The sequence below is a fragment of the Bos javanicus genome, chromosome 11, assembly GCF_032452875.1.
Source record: "Bos javanicus breed banteng chromosome 11, ARS-OSU_banteng_1.0, whole genome shotgun sequence".
Lineage (NCBI taxonomy): Eukaryota > Metazoa > Chordata > Mammalia > Artiodactyla > Bovidae > Bos > Bos javanicus.
The window spans coordinates 3,204,525-3,221,527 of record NC_083878.1 but is presented as its reverse complement, the minus strand read 5'-3'; the positions used below and the strand labels follow the sequence as shown (position 1 = coordinate 3,221,527).

General features: G+C 47.2%; 1 protein-coding gene across 4 annotated transcripts in view; it reads right to left on the bottom strand.

The window, feature by feature from the left end:
- Positions 1-11,359: 11,359 nt before the first annotated feature.
- Positions 11,360-17,003, bottom strand: part of C11H2orf92 (chromosome 11 C2orf92 homolog) — a 42,411-nt gene continuing 36,767 nt past the window's right edge. For all 4 annotated transcript variants that reach the window (XM_061431581.1, XM_061431578.1, XM_061431580.1 and 1 more), the window contains 3 exons: positions 15,624-15,737; positions 13,213-13,363; positions 11,360-11,781 (listed from right to left, as the gene is read on the bottom strand). In XM_061431581.1, the coding sequence (XP_061287565.1) occupies positions 11,649-11,781; positions 13,213-13,363; positions 15,624-15,737 (398 nt within the window). In that variant the 3' untranslated portion in view covers positions 11,360-11,648. The remainder of the gene's footprint in view (positions 11,782-13,212; positions 13,364-15,623; positions 15,738-17,003) is intronic.

Sequence of the window (17,003 nt, the reverse complement as noted above, 5' to 3'; positions counted from 1 at the left end):
AGGGAACTCTACTCAGTGCTACGTGGCAGTCTGGATGGGAGGGGATTTGGAGGAGAAGACATGTATTTGTATGGTTGAGTCCCTACTCTGTTCACCTGAAGTTATCACATTAACTGGTTATAACCAATACAAAATAAAGCTTTTAAAAATAAATTTAAAAATTAAAAAAAAAGAAAACCCCTTCCCTCATGAGGCTGACATTCTAGTGGAGGAGACAGAGAAGTTACAAAATAATCAAGTATTCTATAGAATAAAATCAATCAGAAAAAGAATAAAATCAGAAAAGGGTAGAAAAGGTGCACAAGTGTGTGATTTTGGACAGAGAAGCTAGGGCAGGCCTCGCCAAGGGGATAATCTCTGAGTCAAGACTTGAAGAAGGAGGTGCAGGCGGGAGTCATGGAGATACTGGGGGAAGAGCATTCCAGGCAGAGGGAACAGCAGGCACAAGGGCCCTGGGGCACTGGCGACTGGACCTCTGTGAGGTGAAGTGTCTTGTTCCTGGTTACATCCCCAGCAACTGGAATGGCAGCTGGCACATAACAGAGTTGAACAAATACAGCATGGTGGATGAAAAGCCCAGGTATGGACCTCAGGAACAACCTGCTCAAGGCTCATATGATGTTCTCAGGGTTATCACCTCCTCTACCTGTTGGCTCAGACAGCTTTCTCTCTGTGGTCCAAGATAGCAACTCAGCCTCAAATCCCACTCAGGAGCAAACATCTGTTTCTCAGTATTGCCAGCAAAACCCCTTTTGAGCAAATGCTCAATGGCTGAGTGAATCTCAGCCTAGTCAACCCCTGAAACCAATGGATTGACTGAGAACTGGTCACAAAGCCCATCCACACCTCACTGAGGTTGGGGCAAGAACCCAGAGGAAAGTTGGAGGCTATGACTGGAAGGATGCTAGATAGGTGAAGAGTCAAAGTTTCGCAGAAGCATCATAACAGCTCGTGCTCTAAGGCCCGTGAGCCACAACTAATGAAGCCTACGGCCCACAGCCCGCGCTCCACAAGAGAAGCTACTGCGGAGAGCAGCCCCCACCACCACAGAGAGCAGCCCCCACTGCCGCACCTAGAGACAAGCACTCTTGCACAATGACGACCCAAGGCAGTCAAAAACAAACACAAATTTTACAAATCTTAACAGCTAAGATTTCTTTATTTCTTTGGATTGGGCACAGCCGTGTGTTGACCCAACGAAAGTGCATTTAATGCTCACAACAACCCCACAAAGCAGGTTAGCCCCATTTCACGGATAGAAAAACTGAGGCCAAGAGGAAACTGAAGCTTGAGATCTCACAGCTAGTAAAGTGGCAGAGCCTGAGGTCCTCCTGGAGCTTCTCCAAGGCTCTGCTCTGAAATTCCCGGTGCTGTCTGCTGACACCCCATCACGCCAGGGCTAGGCTGGCTGGGCCAACCTCTGAGCTGGAGGTGGAAGCCCTGAGCAGACTGAGAATACAAAGGGAGCAGGCTCTCTGGCACAGAAAGAGGGGGAGAGATGGTGCAAGGCAGGCTCCAGTGGGCCCGCAGGCATGGGGAGGCCACTGGTGACAGCTAGAGGCATGCGACCCCAACTCATTTCTCAAACCGAAGTGCAGATGGGGAGGAGGCCAGAGGGAGGGTGGGCTGCCTCTCCGGGCTGGGGTCCCGAGAGGTCAGTATGAGGATGGGATGAGCGCAGGGGCACAACCTGTTGGGAGCTCAGGAAGAATCTGATATTTACCGAGTGCCTGCTGTATACCCAAGCCTGATAGCCACATCTCCTTCCAAGCTCAGGAGGGCACTGGGAGCCTGCTATTAGGAAACCAATCCACCTGCTCTCCCCACATCCCCAGCACCCAGCCTCACACAGCAACCGGCACATGGAGGGAGGTAATAAATATGTGCTGGAGGGAGGTAATAAATATGTGCTGCTGAACGAACTACCCAACAGCCCCGTAAAGGAGATAAATTCCTACCCCATTGCCAAGATGAGGAAACTGAGGCTCAGAGAAGGTAAAAGCGGGGCCAGTACGGGGGTCCAGCTGGGCCCCACTTCCCAGGGGAGCATGTTTGGGAAATGCTGGAGCGGTGAGGTCTGGGGGCAGATGGACATCAGGTGGAAGTGGCTGGCCAGGCACCCAGAGACCTGTGGGGTAACCTGGGCCCCGCTCTCACTAAACTTTAGCTCTTCCCCTCCCTGGCCTCAGTTTCCTTGTCTGTGAAATGGGAACAATCACACCCACCCGTGATGAAAGGGCTAGCTCACTGAGACAAAGACCAGGGCCACGCCATATCCAGCATGAGCTCTGGGAGCACGGGGGAGTCAGGGGTATTTGCCGCCAGGGAACTGTGTCTGGCACCGGGAGGTGCCTGCTGTACGCTTGCTCGATGGGGACAAGTGCTCAATAAATAATATTGCTGTTGATGGTGCTGCTGATGCCAACTAGGGACAGCCCCTTCCCCACCCCTCTGCTGTGTTCACCCCCGATTCTTCCTGTCTCCCTTTCCTTATTCCTTCCCCTCCTTACTCCCACACTCCTCCATTCAAACTACCCCTGACAATATACAAGTTAAATAAAACTCCTCCATCACCCCATTTCTTTACTCTTCCCCTGCACCCCAATCTTCCTTTCTCCTCCCCTATCCCCCTCTGTTTTTCTCCCCTCCCCCCATCACTCTTCCCTAACCCTCCTTTTCCCCAGCAGTGCCCCCGCGCCCCACCCTGTTCTGCCTTGTGCCCTTCCCCACCTTATTCTCCCATCCTGTTCGCACCCAGTTCTTCTGCCCATGCCCACCCCTCCCAACCCTCCAGGGCACCAGGCCTGGCGGCAGGGAGTCTTCATGGAAGGCCCTCAGGAAGCGCCTTCCCCTCGCCTCCTTCCCTGCTTCCTCCCTCCCTGTGGTGACACTTTTGGGGGGCTGGGGTGACGCTGCCCAGGCCAGCAGAGGATGGGCCCAGGGCTCCCCTCCAGCCAAACCCAGGAAACATCAAACCTGCCGGCCACCACCGCAGAGTCTGTGCCACCACCGTGCACTTTCCTGGCTGCCCTGAACACAGCGCTGCATGCTCCTCACCGCCTCAATCACCCGGGGCCCCCAAGGCCAGTCCTACGGGCCCTCAAGACTTAAGTATCAGAGACAGTGTGTATGGCCATGTATGTGTCACAGTAAGTCACCACCAACTGCGTGGTTTAAAACCTCACAAATTTATCATCACATTCTGGAGGCCACAAGTCTAAAACCAAGGTGTCATCAGGGGCTTCCCTGGTGGCCCAGTGGTAAAGGATCCGCCTGCCAATGCAGGAGACATGGGTTGGATCCCTGGTCTGGGAAGAACCCACATGTCTCGGGGCAAGTAAGTTCCTGTGGCACAACTGCTCAAGTCCACTCTTAGAGCACGGGAGCTGTAACAAGAGACGCCACGCAACAAGGAGCCCGCTCACCCAACGAGAGAGCAGCCCCCACCCACCACAACCAGAGAAAAGCCTGAGCAGCAACGAAGACCCAGCACAACCAGCCAGTCAGTTTTTTTTTAAGAAAAAAGGGCCACAGTGAGCCTGGAGGCTTTAGGACATTGGTCCCCCAACCATTTTGGTACCAGGGACCGATGTCGTGGAAGACAATTTTTTCATGGACCGGTTTATGGGGATGGTTTGGGGATGATTCAAATGTGTTATATTAATGGTGCACTTTATTTCCAATCTGAAGCTGCCGCTGATCTGACAGGAGGGACTCGTCCATGTCTGGAGGCTGGGGACCCCCGTTCTAGAGCAGACCTACTGCTTTACCTCTTCCAGCTTCTGGTGGCTGTCAGCAGTCCTTGGCTTCCCCAGCTGTGACCACATCACTCCAGCCTCTGCCTCTGTCTTCTCTGCCTGTCTGTCTTTCCTCTTCTGTCTCTTATGACACTTGTCTTTGGATTTAGGACCCTCCCAGGCAAACCAGATTATCTCATTTTAAGATCCTTAATTACAAATATAAAAAAGAATGTATATACATGCATAACTGAGTCACTTTGGTGTACAGCAAAAATTAATTACAACATTGTAAATCAATTATAGTTCAATAAAAAATAAATTAGTAAGGCCCTTAACTTAATTATATCTATAAATATCCATTTCTCAAAGAAAGGAATACTCATAGGGGTCTAGGCATTTGGATGTGGACATATCTTTTTAGGGATCACCATTCAAACATATTCAGGCTATATCCAAGCTAGAATTATGTTAACTTGAAAGGGAGACAGAGCAGCTGTTGAAATCTCACTTCATTTCCTTTGTTCACAAATGTTGAGCAGCTGCCAGTGGGGTTAGGGCTGGGTGAGAGACAAACTCTGGAACAATTTATACCTAATTGTCATTCCATGCTTGCTGCTGACCCTAACTTGGTTGGTAACCACTGAGCCTTCTAATGAATTTCTAAAGAATTCTGAAGCTACCCCCAAGCATTTTCTGTGCCTTGGTTACCCTAACACTGATGATAATACTAAGATACCCAGAAAAAAGAGAGGGGCTTTCAAGGGGGCAAGAAGCCCAAGCACAGACAGCTTGGCACACGCAGTGGGTATTGCACCGTACTGAATTCAGTCTTTCTTTTATCTTCTGAAGAAACATCTTCTGTCCCTAAGAGCAAAGGGGGAAATGATTTGCTATCTATAAACTGGCTGGGGAAGGCAATGGCACCCCACTCCAGTACTCTTGCCTGGAAAATCCCAGATGGAGGAGCCTGGTAGGTTGCAGTCCATGGGGTCGCAAACAGTCAGACACGACTGATCGACTTCACTTTCACTTTTCACTTTCACGCATTGGAGAAGGAAATGGCAGCCCACTCCAGTGTTCTTGCCTGGAGAATCCCAGGGACGGGGGAGCCTGGTGGGCTGCCGTCTCTGGGGTCGCACAGAGTCGGACACGACTGAAGTGACTTAGCAAGGCAAACTGGCTAACAGATGTAAAGTGCCAGGCCTAGGGTCCGATCCACAGAGATGTGGTCATTATTACTCATATTAGGCAATGTGGACTTTTATGTTGACTCTGACACTTGCCTGTCTCAGCTTTGCAGTGTAAACAAGGCAAACCTCAGGCTGTCCATTGTGTAGAAGAGGAAAGGCCCACAGAGGGGAGGTGAGGTGAGGTCTCCTAGAGTGGCCAAGGTTTATCTAGTTACATCACAGTGCCTCTCTGTGGGAAAGGGAAAGGGAAGTTGCTCAGTCGTGTCCAACTCTTAGCGACCCCATGGACTGCAGCCCACCAGGCTCCTCCGTCCATGGGATTTTCCAGGCAAGAGTATTGGAGTAGGGTGCCATTGCCTTCTCCGGCCTCTCTGTGGAGAGGGGGCCTAAGGCAGAGCTGGGATAAGTCAGGTCTTTGAATGAGTTGCCAAAAGTGGGATCTGAGGCAGGGTTAACATTTTTAGAAATGCTCGGGGGGACACCAGCCAAGTGAAGTCAGAAAACCAGGCTGAGATTTTAGCCAAGAAATGCCTTGCGTGAGGGGGCAGAAATCAGGGACTCTTTGGAACAGGGGTGATGGAGCAGATCTGAAGAAAACCCAGCAAACCTACCATGAGCTGGTTTCACTCAGGGACTGTCTTTGGAAGGGTCCCCTCTTTCAGTCACTGGTCAAACTCCAAGTTCTCAAAGCTTGGGTGGATCAGATTCAAAGGGAGGGTTACATGGGTGGTGCTTCCTTGTAAGCTTTTTTTTAAAGAGGACAGACAATCCCAGTTACCAAAGGGAAGTCCTGTGGAACTGGACTGAGATGTAGGTTAGAGAGTCTAAAGAGTTCTCCCATAGGTGAAGTCAGTGGAGTTTATCCAGAGATATTAACCTGGACTTAAAGGGTCACAATGACTCCTTGAGCTGGTCCATCCTCCAGGCCAAGGCCTGGGCAGCCCCAGTAGGCTTCAGAGAGAAGAAAGTGGGCTGATATTTCAGTGGAGAGACACAGGTGCCAAGAATGTCCCACTCATACCCAACCTGGCCTTGACCCTCCCCCATTCCCCATGGCTCATAGCTTTGGGGGCTTCCCCAGTTTTGGAGGGCAAATGAGGAAAACCACAGAGCTGGGAAAACCATCTACCAGGCCTGCTTTTTCAGAACCACCTCTGTTCCCTGGGGCTGCTTCATCCACTCTGCCTCCCCAAAAAAAAGGAGATCAGAATCCTTCCTATCCATTCCTCCTCAGCAGGTCCCAAGGGTCCTTCTGGAGACTCAGGAGATGACAGGGGCTGGGCTACTCAATGGTTACAGCACAAACTCTGGATCCAGATTAGAGGCCAGGATACCCCCTTAGCTATATGACCTCTGCTGCTGCTAAGTCACTTCAGTCGTGTCCGACTCTGTGTGACCCCATAGACGGCAGCCCACCAGGCTCCCCCGTCCCTGGGATTCTCCAGGCAAGAACACTGGAGTGGGTTGCCATTTCCTTCTCCAATGCATGAAAGTAAAAAGTGAAAGTGAAGTCGCTCAGTCGTGTCTGACTCCTAGCGACCCCATGGACTGCCGCCTACCAGGCTCCTCCATCCATGGGATTTTCCAGGCAAGAGTACTGGAGTGGGGTGCCATTGCCTTCTCCATATGACCTCTAGCTAGTGAATTTATCTGCCTGGGTTTTCCTTTTCTCTAAATAAGATGAGGACTATCATGCTTAAAAGATAAACAAGATTGACAAACCTCTGGCCAGCTTACCAAGAAGAAAAGAGAAAACTCAAATAAACAAAATAAGAAACAAAAAAGGAGACATAACAGCTGATATTTCAGAAATACAAAAAACCATAACGGAATACTGTGAACAATTATATGCCAAAAATTCAACAGCCTAGAAGAAATGGACAAGGATAAGTTTCTAGAAACAAATAGCCCACCAAAACTGAATCAAGAAGAAACTGGTAATTTGAACAGGCTGATCACTAGAAGTGAAGCAGAATCTGTAAGTAGGGAATTCCCTGGTGGTCCAGTGGCTAGGACTTGGCACTTTCACTGCTTTGGACTGGGTTCAATCTCTGACCAGGAAACTTATATCCTGCAAGCCATGCACTGTGGATAAAAAAAAAAAAAGAATCTGTAATTTTAAAACTTCCTACAGACAAAAGTCGAGGACCAGATGGTTTCACAGGCAAATTCTACCAAACATACAAAGATGAACTTATACTGATCCTGCTCAAACTCTTCCCAGAAAAATGAAGAGGGGGAAACATTCTCCAAAGACATCGTATGAAGCCACCATAACACGGATACCAAAATCAGATAAAGACACCACCAAAAAAAAATTATACACCACTAAATTTGATGACTATAGATGCAAAAATTTTCAACAAAATATTAGCAAATACTGAATCCAACAGCACATAAAAAAGATCATACACCATGACCAAGTGTGATCTATCCCAAGTTCACAAGGATGGTTCAACATATGTGAATAAATGCGATACACTACATAAACAAAAGACAAAAACCACAGGATCATTTCAATAGACGCAGAAAAAGCATTTGACCAAATTCAACATCCATTCATAAAAACTCTTACCAAAGTGAGTACAGAGGGAACATATACCAACAAAAGCTATTTATGACAAACTCATTACCAATAAAGTACTGAATGGCTCACAGCTGAAAGCCCTCCCACTAAAATCTAGAATAAGACAAGGATGCCCTCACCTCTTCCATTCACACAGTATTGGAAGTCCTCCCTAGCCACAGCAATCAGACAAGAAAAAGAAATAAAAAGTATTCAAATTGGAAAGGAAAAGGTAAAATTGTCATTATATGCAGATGACATGATACTATATACAGAAAATCCTAAAGAAGCCACACAAAAACTAGTAAAACTGAACAATGAATTGAGCAAGGTAGCAAGATTTAAGATTAACATATGGAAATCAGTCACATTTCTTTACACCAACAATGAAATATCAGAAAGGGAGTATTTTTTAAAAATACATTTTAAAATCATACCCCAACAAATAAAATATTTAGGAATAAACCTGACCAAGGAGGTGAAAGACTTATACATTGAGAACTATAAAATTTTAATAAAGGAAACTAAAGATGACTCAGCAAATTTGGAAAACTCAGCAGTGGCCACAGGACTGGAAAAGGTCAGTTTTCATTCCAATCCAAAAGAAAGGCAATCCCAAAGAGTGTTCAAACTACTGCAAAATTGCACCCAACCCAAAGTAATGCTCAAAATTCTCCAAGCCAGGTTTCAACAGTATGTGAACCGTGAACTTCCAGCTGGATTTAGAAAAGGCAGAAGAACCAGAGATCAAATTGTCAACATCCATTGGATCATCAAAAAAGCAAGAGAGTTCCAGAAAAACATCTATTTCTGCTTTATTGACTATGCCAAAGCCTTTGACTGTGTGGATCACAACAAACTGTGGAAAATTCTGAAACAGAGAGGAATACCAGACCACCTGACCCGCCTCCTGAGAAATCTATATGCGGGTCAAGAAGCAACAGTTAGAACGGGACATGAACAACAGATTGGTTCCAAATAGGGAAAAGAGTACGTCAAGGCTATATATTGTCACCCTGCTTATTTAACTTATATGCAGAGTACATCATGAGAAACACTGGGCTGGATGAAGCACAAGCTGAAAAAAATTGCTGAGAGAAATAACAATAACCTCAGATATGCAGATGACACCACACTTACGACAGAAAGTGAAGAAGAACTAAAGAGCCTCTTGATGAAAGTGAAAGAGGAGAGTGAAAAAGTTGGCTTAAAACTCAACAATCAGAAAACTAACATCATGGCATCTGGTCCCATCATCACTTCATGGCAAATAGATGGGGAAACAGTGACAGACTTTATTATTTTGGGCTCCAGAATCACTGCAGATGGTGACTGCAGCCATGATATTAAAATACGCTTGCTCCTTGGAAGAAAAGTTATGACCAATCCAGACAACATATTGAAAAACAGAGACATTACTTTGCCAACAAAGGTCCATCTAGTCAAAGCTATGGTTTTTCCAGTAGTCTTGTATAGATATGAAAGTTGGACTATAAAGAAAGCTGAGCACTGAAGAATTGATGCTTTTGAACTGTGGTGTTGGAGAAGCCTCTTGAGAGTCCCTTGGACTGCAAGGAGATCCAACCAGTCCATCCTAAAGGAAATCAGTCCTGAATATTCATTGGAAGAACTGATGCTGAAGCTGAAACTCCAATACTTTGGCCACTTGATGCAAAGAACTGACTCATTTGAAAAGACCCTGATGCTGGGAAAGATTGAGGGCAGGAGGAGAAGGGGATGACAGAGGATGAGATGGTTGGATGGTATCACCGACTCAATGGACATGGGTTTGCATAAACTCCGGGAGTTGGTGGTAGACAGGGAGGCCTGGCATGCTGCAGTCCATGGGGTTGCAAAGAGTCAGACATGACTGAGCGACTGAACTGCACTGAACTGAACAGAGAAATGGAAAGAAATCTCATGCTCTTGGATTGGAAGAATTAATAATGATTGCTAAAATGGTCATACTACCCAAAGTAGCCTACAGATTTAATGCAATACCTATCAAATTATACATGACATTTTTCAGAGAGCTAGAACAAGTTATCTTAAAATTCATATGGAGTCATATAAGAGCCAGAATTGCCAAAGCACTCCTGAAGAAAAACAATAAAACAGGAGGCATAACTCTCTCAGACTTCAGACAACACTACAAAGTTACAATAATCAAAACAGCATGGTATTGGCACAACAGACGTGAATCAATGCAACAGTCTAGAGAACCCAGAAATAAACCCATTCACCTATGGTCAATTAATCTTCAAAAAGGCGGTGAGAATATACAATGGAAGAAAAGTCTTTTCAGCAAGTAGTGTTGGGAAAGTCGGACAGCCACATGTAAATCAAAGAAGTTATAACACTCCCACACACCATACACAAAAAGACACTCAAAACGGCTTAAAGACTTAAATATAAGGTGCGTACTGAGTTGCTTCAGTTGTGTCCAACTCTTTGCAACCCACCAGGCTCCTCTGTCCATGGGATTCTCCAGGCAAGAATACTGGAGTGAGTTGCCATGCCCTCCTCCAGGGGATCCTGCTAAGGATTGAACCCATGTCCCTTACATCTCGTGCATTGGCAGGAGGATTCTTTACCATTAGCATCACCTGGGAATCCGAAAATATGACATTATAAAACTCCTAGAAGAGATCATAGGCAAAACATTCTCTGACATAAATTGTACTGATGTTTTCTTAGGTCTCTCAAGACAATAGATATAAAAACAAAAATAAACAAATGGAACCTAATTAAATTTAAAAGCTTCTGCACAGCAAAGGAAACCATAAATAAAATGAAAAGACAACCTACAGAATGGGAGAAAATATTTGCAAGCAATGCAACTGATAAAGCCTTAATTTCCAAAATATATAAGCAGCTCATATAACTCAGCAACAAAAAACCAAACAACTGAATTGAAAATTGGGCAGAAGATCTAAGTAGACATTTCTGCAAAAAAAGAAACACATGTGGCCAACAGGCAGTGGCAACCCATTCCAGTATTCTTGCCTGGAAAACTACATGGACAGAGGAGCCTGGCAGGCTATAGTCCATGGGGTCGAAAAGAGTGGGACATGACTGAGTGACTAACACTTTCACTTTCAACAGGCACACGAAAAGATGCTCAACATGGCTAATTCGAGAACTGCAAATCAAAACTATAACGAGGTACCACTTCATACCGGTCAGAATGGCCGTCATTAAAATGTCTACAAATAACATGCTCCTCATAGATGTCTTGAGCCAGGTCCCCTCATCCCTTGATTGGGAACTTTGCTTAGGCCACAGCCCTTTCTTGAACCTCTGACCTCAGATCTCGTTCCTGTCCTTGTCCTTCCCAGAATGACTAAGACCCAACCCCAAGAGTGTGCTTTTGGCTGGGCTCCTCCATCGCCCCTTTCACATTCCCAGACGTAAGAAGGTGTGCGTCCCCTTCAAGTGACATGGGAAGGCATGGACGGCACCTGAGGGACCCCTGTGGTCACACACGCAGCTGCAGGGCAACCTCCTCCAGCCTCAGGAACCCCCTTCCAGGAGACAGGAAGGTAGCATCCTTCTCTCCGGCCCCTGTCTTCCAATGTAGGGGCAAGAATAGCCTGAGCTATAATGGCCACTCTCTTGCTCTTGAAAGACCAACATAAGTTTCCTCTCCCCTCCTTTCTTCTCTGGACCCCAAGCCTCAGACCCTTGGCCCCTTCAGCAGTGGAGACACAGAGGCATAAATTGACTACCAGAGAGCTTCAGCTGGCTGTTTGCTTGTCTTCAGAAACCTGTGATAGCCATGCCTGATTCAAATACTTCTGACTGCCTCGTGTATTTTAATACCACCTGGATATTAGTTGTTCAATTCATATCTGTTCAATGAATGGCTGAAAAAAACGAACCAATGTTTTAATAAATAAATCAATCCATTATTTTGTCAGGTTAGTCTCTGGGGAAACATGCTAAGCCTCCTGTATTAGCCATTAATGCTGTTACCATATGAGCAATCTGTGGTCAAAACTGTTTTCTTGGTCCATTCAAAATTGAGAGGAAAAGGTACATTTTTTAGGGTGTACCTCACAGCCAGAAATCCAAATGCCTTTCCACGCGTCTGGATGGAGAAGCACCTCACGTCACAGCTTTAGGTGCTGGTGGCTGGGCTCACCACCTGGCTTAGATACCGGCATTTAACTTCAACCGTTTCTGTTTTCCTGCATGCTTTTTGGTCTTCTTGTCTTGAGACTTCTGCCACCAAGTCTTTCCATTCATTATAAAAATATTGTATGTGATGTCTGCCGGAGAATGTCTAAAAGAAAACACACAGAAGCTGTACTCCACAACTAAATATGTAGCAATTCCTAAGGTCTATTCCCTGGGAGGCAACAGAGGCTGACATTTCTGAGCGGGGAGGAGTCTGAGTACTACCCGTCAGGAAGGTGTGTCACATGTGAAATTCATTTTGCCTCTGGGAACTATGTCCCCCGCCCCCCCAACTTTCTCATAACCAACCCAGGCTCTTCGCAGCTTTGCTTCTTGTCTTTGGAATGGAGCCGCAGCCTTCACTCACTACTTCTTTTGATACTTCTGAAAGACCCAGGAGGGAAATGGCGAATCTGATGGACAGGCCCCGGTCAGAACCATGAAACGGGTCAAGTTATTCCCAGGAGCTCTTTAAATCTTCTCTCTTAACATTTGCCATATTTAGGGCTCCTCTTTCACTTCAAGGGACCCACTGCTGGGTGTGAGGTGGTGGTGGTTGGCCTGAAAGGGTTATTGGTCCTGGGAGCCTTGGCATTTTAAAGGACACTTTTAGGGAAAGCCATGCCATTGTTGTAGGGAAATGTAAATACTGCAGTGATGGGGGCGGGTGGGGTCACCACACACCATGGCCCCCTTTTCCCTGTGGACAGGCTCAGTATCCAACACAGTGGTGGGCAGGACCTGAGCGGCCCTAGGGAGCTGATCTTCCCCGTGTGTGTCCCAAGGGATGTAGACTGAGGCAGATAATTTCGAGGTACCGTTACTGCAAATGCATAAGGTTGTAAAACCTTTGTCGCGCCTGCTTCTGGTCAGAGCCACTGTGCTTGAGCTCTCCCATCAGGGGGATAACCAGGGATTTAACAGCTAGCACAGGAGGAAACTGACTAGTCAAGACGGCCACAGTTGGAACAGAGTCCTGGAGGGTTCCCTGATGTGCCAGACATTAATCCTTCCTTTGCTGGCTCACGGGGAACTGGGAAGTCTGGGGAGGTCCCTGGGAAGGGGCTGTTTACCAACCAGCAGAGGCATATTTCAATATTCTAACAACCAGCGCTGCTGCAGGAGCGTGAGCTAGCTGAACGTCAGCCGTCCTCTCCTCTCCTCCGGAGCCTCCCTCCCCACAATCCCGGAGCTGGGCCTTTCCATTCCTTTCTACCCCCACGTTCCTGTTTTCTGACCTTTCTGCCAGAGGCTGTCCCGTCTCCTCTTTCAGTGGCCCTCAGTATAAGAAGCAGTGTGGCCTGATCTGTGGTGGCCTTCAGAGGCCAGGACGGCCCAGACCAGGAAACCCCAAACCCAGCTGTGCATCGGAACCAAAGGCAGGGTGTCCAGGACGCACGCCAACCAGTGCGGACACACAGCCAGGCTCGGAGGCCCCGCCCTCCTCTGGATCCGGGGTCAGAGGACACTCTGGGCCAACGCCGGCACAAACACCTGTGGGCTCCTGGGGGGAAGGCGGGCCCTGAGAGCCACTCACAGTGACTGTTTCTTCCTGATGTACGTGACCAGTGCCAGCAGCAGCAGCCCCGTGGCCGTGACGATTCCCACCACTGAGACGGCAGCGACGATGATGTTCTTCTGGAGGAACTGCAGAAGCTGTGAGCACGGCATGCCCCTGCTGGGAACATCTACGTGAGAAGACACAGAGCCGAGTCAGCAGACAGCGGCCGTCCCATACACACCCAGAGCACAGCCTGTTGGTTCTGCTTGGGGCCCAGATGAAAACCTCAGCTGCTGGCTCCAGGAGTCCTCTTGGGGAAGAAATGGGCTATGTTTAGGGAAAGACATTCATGACCTCTTTGGTGGTGAAGGTGAGATGCTGAGGCTACGAGTTAGCGAGGAGCCAAGTGGCCAGTTTGGAGGAGGTGAGGAAGAGAAAAAGGTGAGAGTGAAGACGGAGGGAGGAGGTAGGACCACCATAGGAGGTCAAAGTCCTGCTGCGACGGCTTTTAAGAAAGACAGCCCAAACCATAAAAAAGGAGTGAAATAATGCTGGTCCCAGCAGCATGACTGGACCTAGAGGTGATCACAGTGAGTGAAATAAGTCAGACGGAGAAAGACAAATACCACATGCTACCACTCACATGTGGGATCTACAAACAATGATACAAGTGGACTGATTTACAAAACAGAAACAGACTGAAGTAGAAAACAAACTTTTATGGTTACCAAGGCGGGGCAGGGATAAATCAGGAGTTTGGGATTAGCAGGTATACACTATTATATATGAACTACATAAACAACAAGGCCCTACTGTGTAGCACAGGGAGCTATATTCAATGTCCTATAGCAAACCGTAATGAAAAAGAATCTGAAAAAGAATACGTGTGCATGTGTGTGCGTGTGTGTGCGTGCGTGTGTGTATATATATGTTTATATCCTGAATCACTTTGCTGTACACCAGAAACTGATACAACATTGTAAATCAACTATACCTCAATCAACAAAAAAAGAAAAACAGAGTCAAGTCTTCAGTCCGAGGCTTTCACAGGGCAAAGATACAGTCTCTTCTCTGCTGCCCGCCACTCCCAGCTTCAGGAAATTCTGCCATGCATGCTATCTGCCTTGTGTGCATGTGGGTTTGCGGGAATTTCATGACATAAGGCAAGCATGATGCCAAACTCTTTCGACTCTTGAGGACTTGCAGAAAGCTTGAGGGTAGATTTGGAATGTCCCTGCATGTGGGCTGGGGACTACAAGGCAATCTTAGCTAGAGCTCAAAGGAAGGTGTCCCAGCTGACACTGGGGACTCAGAGCTTCGGTTACCCCATTTGTAACGTGACCCAAAACAGACACAGGAACCAGGGAAATGGGGCACAGAGGTAGAGTGATAGGAGTCAGATGTGGAGAGCTGCTGAGGGGAGCTTAGTGATGCAGGAAGGAGGATGCTGGCCAAGGGCCTTCTTGGGATACAGGGAGTCAACTGGGGCACCGCCAACTCCCCACCTTCATCAGCTATATGTCAAGAGGCAGCAGCAGCAAGCAGCTCTAAGGGCTCTGCTGGGATGATTCAGCATTTAATCCCTGAGAGTTAGGAAGTGACAACCAGCTATGATTTTGATAGTGGGTGGCTATGTGAAGGGAGTATCCTGGGCTTGGTACCAGCACACTGCCATGATGGGTAAGTTTCTATCCATTCTGAATGGACCCAGCTCAGGCTATCCAAGGTGAAGATCAAGGACTAGGTTAACCTTTGGCATGTAATCCCTCCTGCTTGTTAGAAAGCATCAGTGCTCAGTAATGTCAAGGACTGTGAACATGATGCCTATGTTATGAGTGACCCTAGCTGTGTAGAAACAACATCAGAGTAGCATCTTTTTGAAAGTGAAAGTGAAAATGTTGCTCACTCAGTCATGACCGACTCATGTGACCCCACGGACTATAGACCACCAGCTCCTCTGTCCATGGGATTCTCAAGGCAAGAATACTGGAATGAGTTGCCATTCCCTTCTCCAAGGGACCTTCCCGAACCAGGGATGGAACCCAGGTCTCCTGCATTGCAGAATTCTTCGCCATCTGAGCCACCATGGAAGACCATCTTTTTGAAAGGGTAGGGGCAAATTCTTGGAGTTAGGGACTTCCGTACCAGTCTAGTGATTAAAACTCTGTGCTTCCACTGCAGGGGGCACTGATTCAATCCCTGGTCAAGGAACTAAGGTCTCGAATGACTCGTGGCATGGCCAAAAGACAGATTTTTTTTTTAATTTCCTGGAGTTAATTCAATTCATAATTTTAACTGCTGTCTGTATGCTTTTGTGAGTAAATTAAAGGTGTGCTGACATTTAGTCTGTTCCATTAAAATACCATGAAAGGCAAACAGATGCCTTCTGAAGACATCCATACTGAGGCATCTTTTTTAGCTCATGCTGTGCAGATTATTATTAATACCTGGACTGACTGCTTCTTGAAGCGTCCCCTTATTGATGGTCGTTGACTGCATATCACTCACATCCCTGTTGAATAGAGAGGATTCTTGATCCCTCTGCTCCTCTGCAATGTGATCTGCAAAACACAAACACAAAACGTGTTCATCTGAAAACAACCAGCAGCCTCTGACTAGTTCTGTTTTCATGATGAAAGTAAATGCCTCCAGAGTCAAAGTGAGGAGTCAGGAGAAAGGTCAAAATGTACATCAGTGTTTTGGGATTTTTAAATTTATTCATTTTTGGTTGCACTTGGTTTTAGTTGCTGCGTGTGGGCTTTCTCTAACTGAGGCACACAGGCTCCAGAGCGTGCGTTGTTTATTTTTTTAATCTAACACATTCCTGGATAGACCCAGGCCGTGGTTCTCACTCTGGGGTGTGCATCAGAATCACCAGGAGGCCTGTTAGAACACAGACTGCTGGGCACCACCCTAGAGTTTCTGATTCAGTAAGTTTGGGGTGTGGCACCCCAAGTGATGCTGGTGCTACTGGTCAGGGACCACACCTACAGGACCTAGCAGGAGCCTTTCGACTAGCTGCCGAGCCTCTCTGACCCCAGGGTCGACTGGTATAAAACAAGAGATAATAAGACCTATCTCCCTGATAGTATGATGTTCGTGAAAACAATTCATAACCACAAAGTACTATTTAAAAAATGTTTCTTGAGGTATGTGGCCAAGATGGTAGAATAGGAAGACCCTGAGCTCATCTCCTCTCACGAGCACGACAAAATTACAACTATTTACAGAATGACCATCTATGAGAATGACCTGAAGACCAGTAGAAAAGATTTCCCACAACTGGAGATATAAAGAAGGAACCATGGTGAAACAGGGTATAATCAGGACCTACTCCGCAGGCAAGGTGATCTGCAAACAGGAGGATAATCACAACCGTGGATATTCTCCCCAAGGAGCAGGGGTTCAAACCCCACTTTGGCCTCCCTAGCCCAGGGCTCCTGCACCAGGAAGATGAGCTTCCTGGCTTTGAAGACCAGCAGGGTTTGCAAACAGAAGAGATAAACAGTTGTAGAAAACCACGGACTTCCCTGGCGGCCCAGTGGCTAAGACTCCACGCTCCCAGTGCAGGGAAGGCAAGGTCGATCCCTGGTCGGGGGCTGGATTCCACATGCCACAATTAAGAGCTCGCCTGCCACAACTAAGACCTGGTGCGGCCAAATGAATAAATATTAAAAAACAAACAAAACAAATAAACAAAAACCAACAGAGACTCTGCTCTTATAGAATACACCCAAAATCTCAGTCCCAGCACAGAGGCAATAATTTGAAAGGACTCTGGTCAGAGCCCCTTGCTGATCTCAGAGAGGCTCCCAGACAGGGAGGAC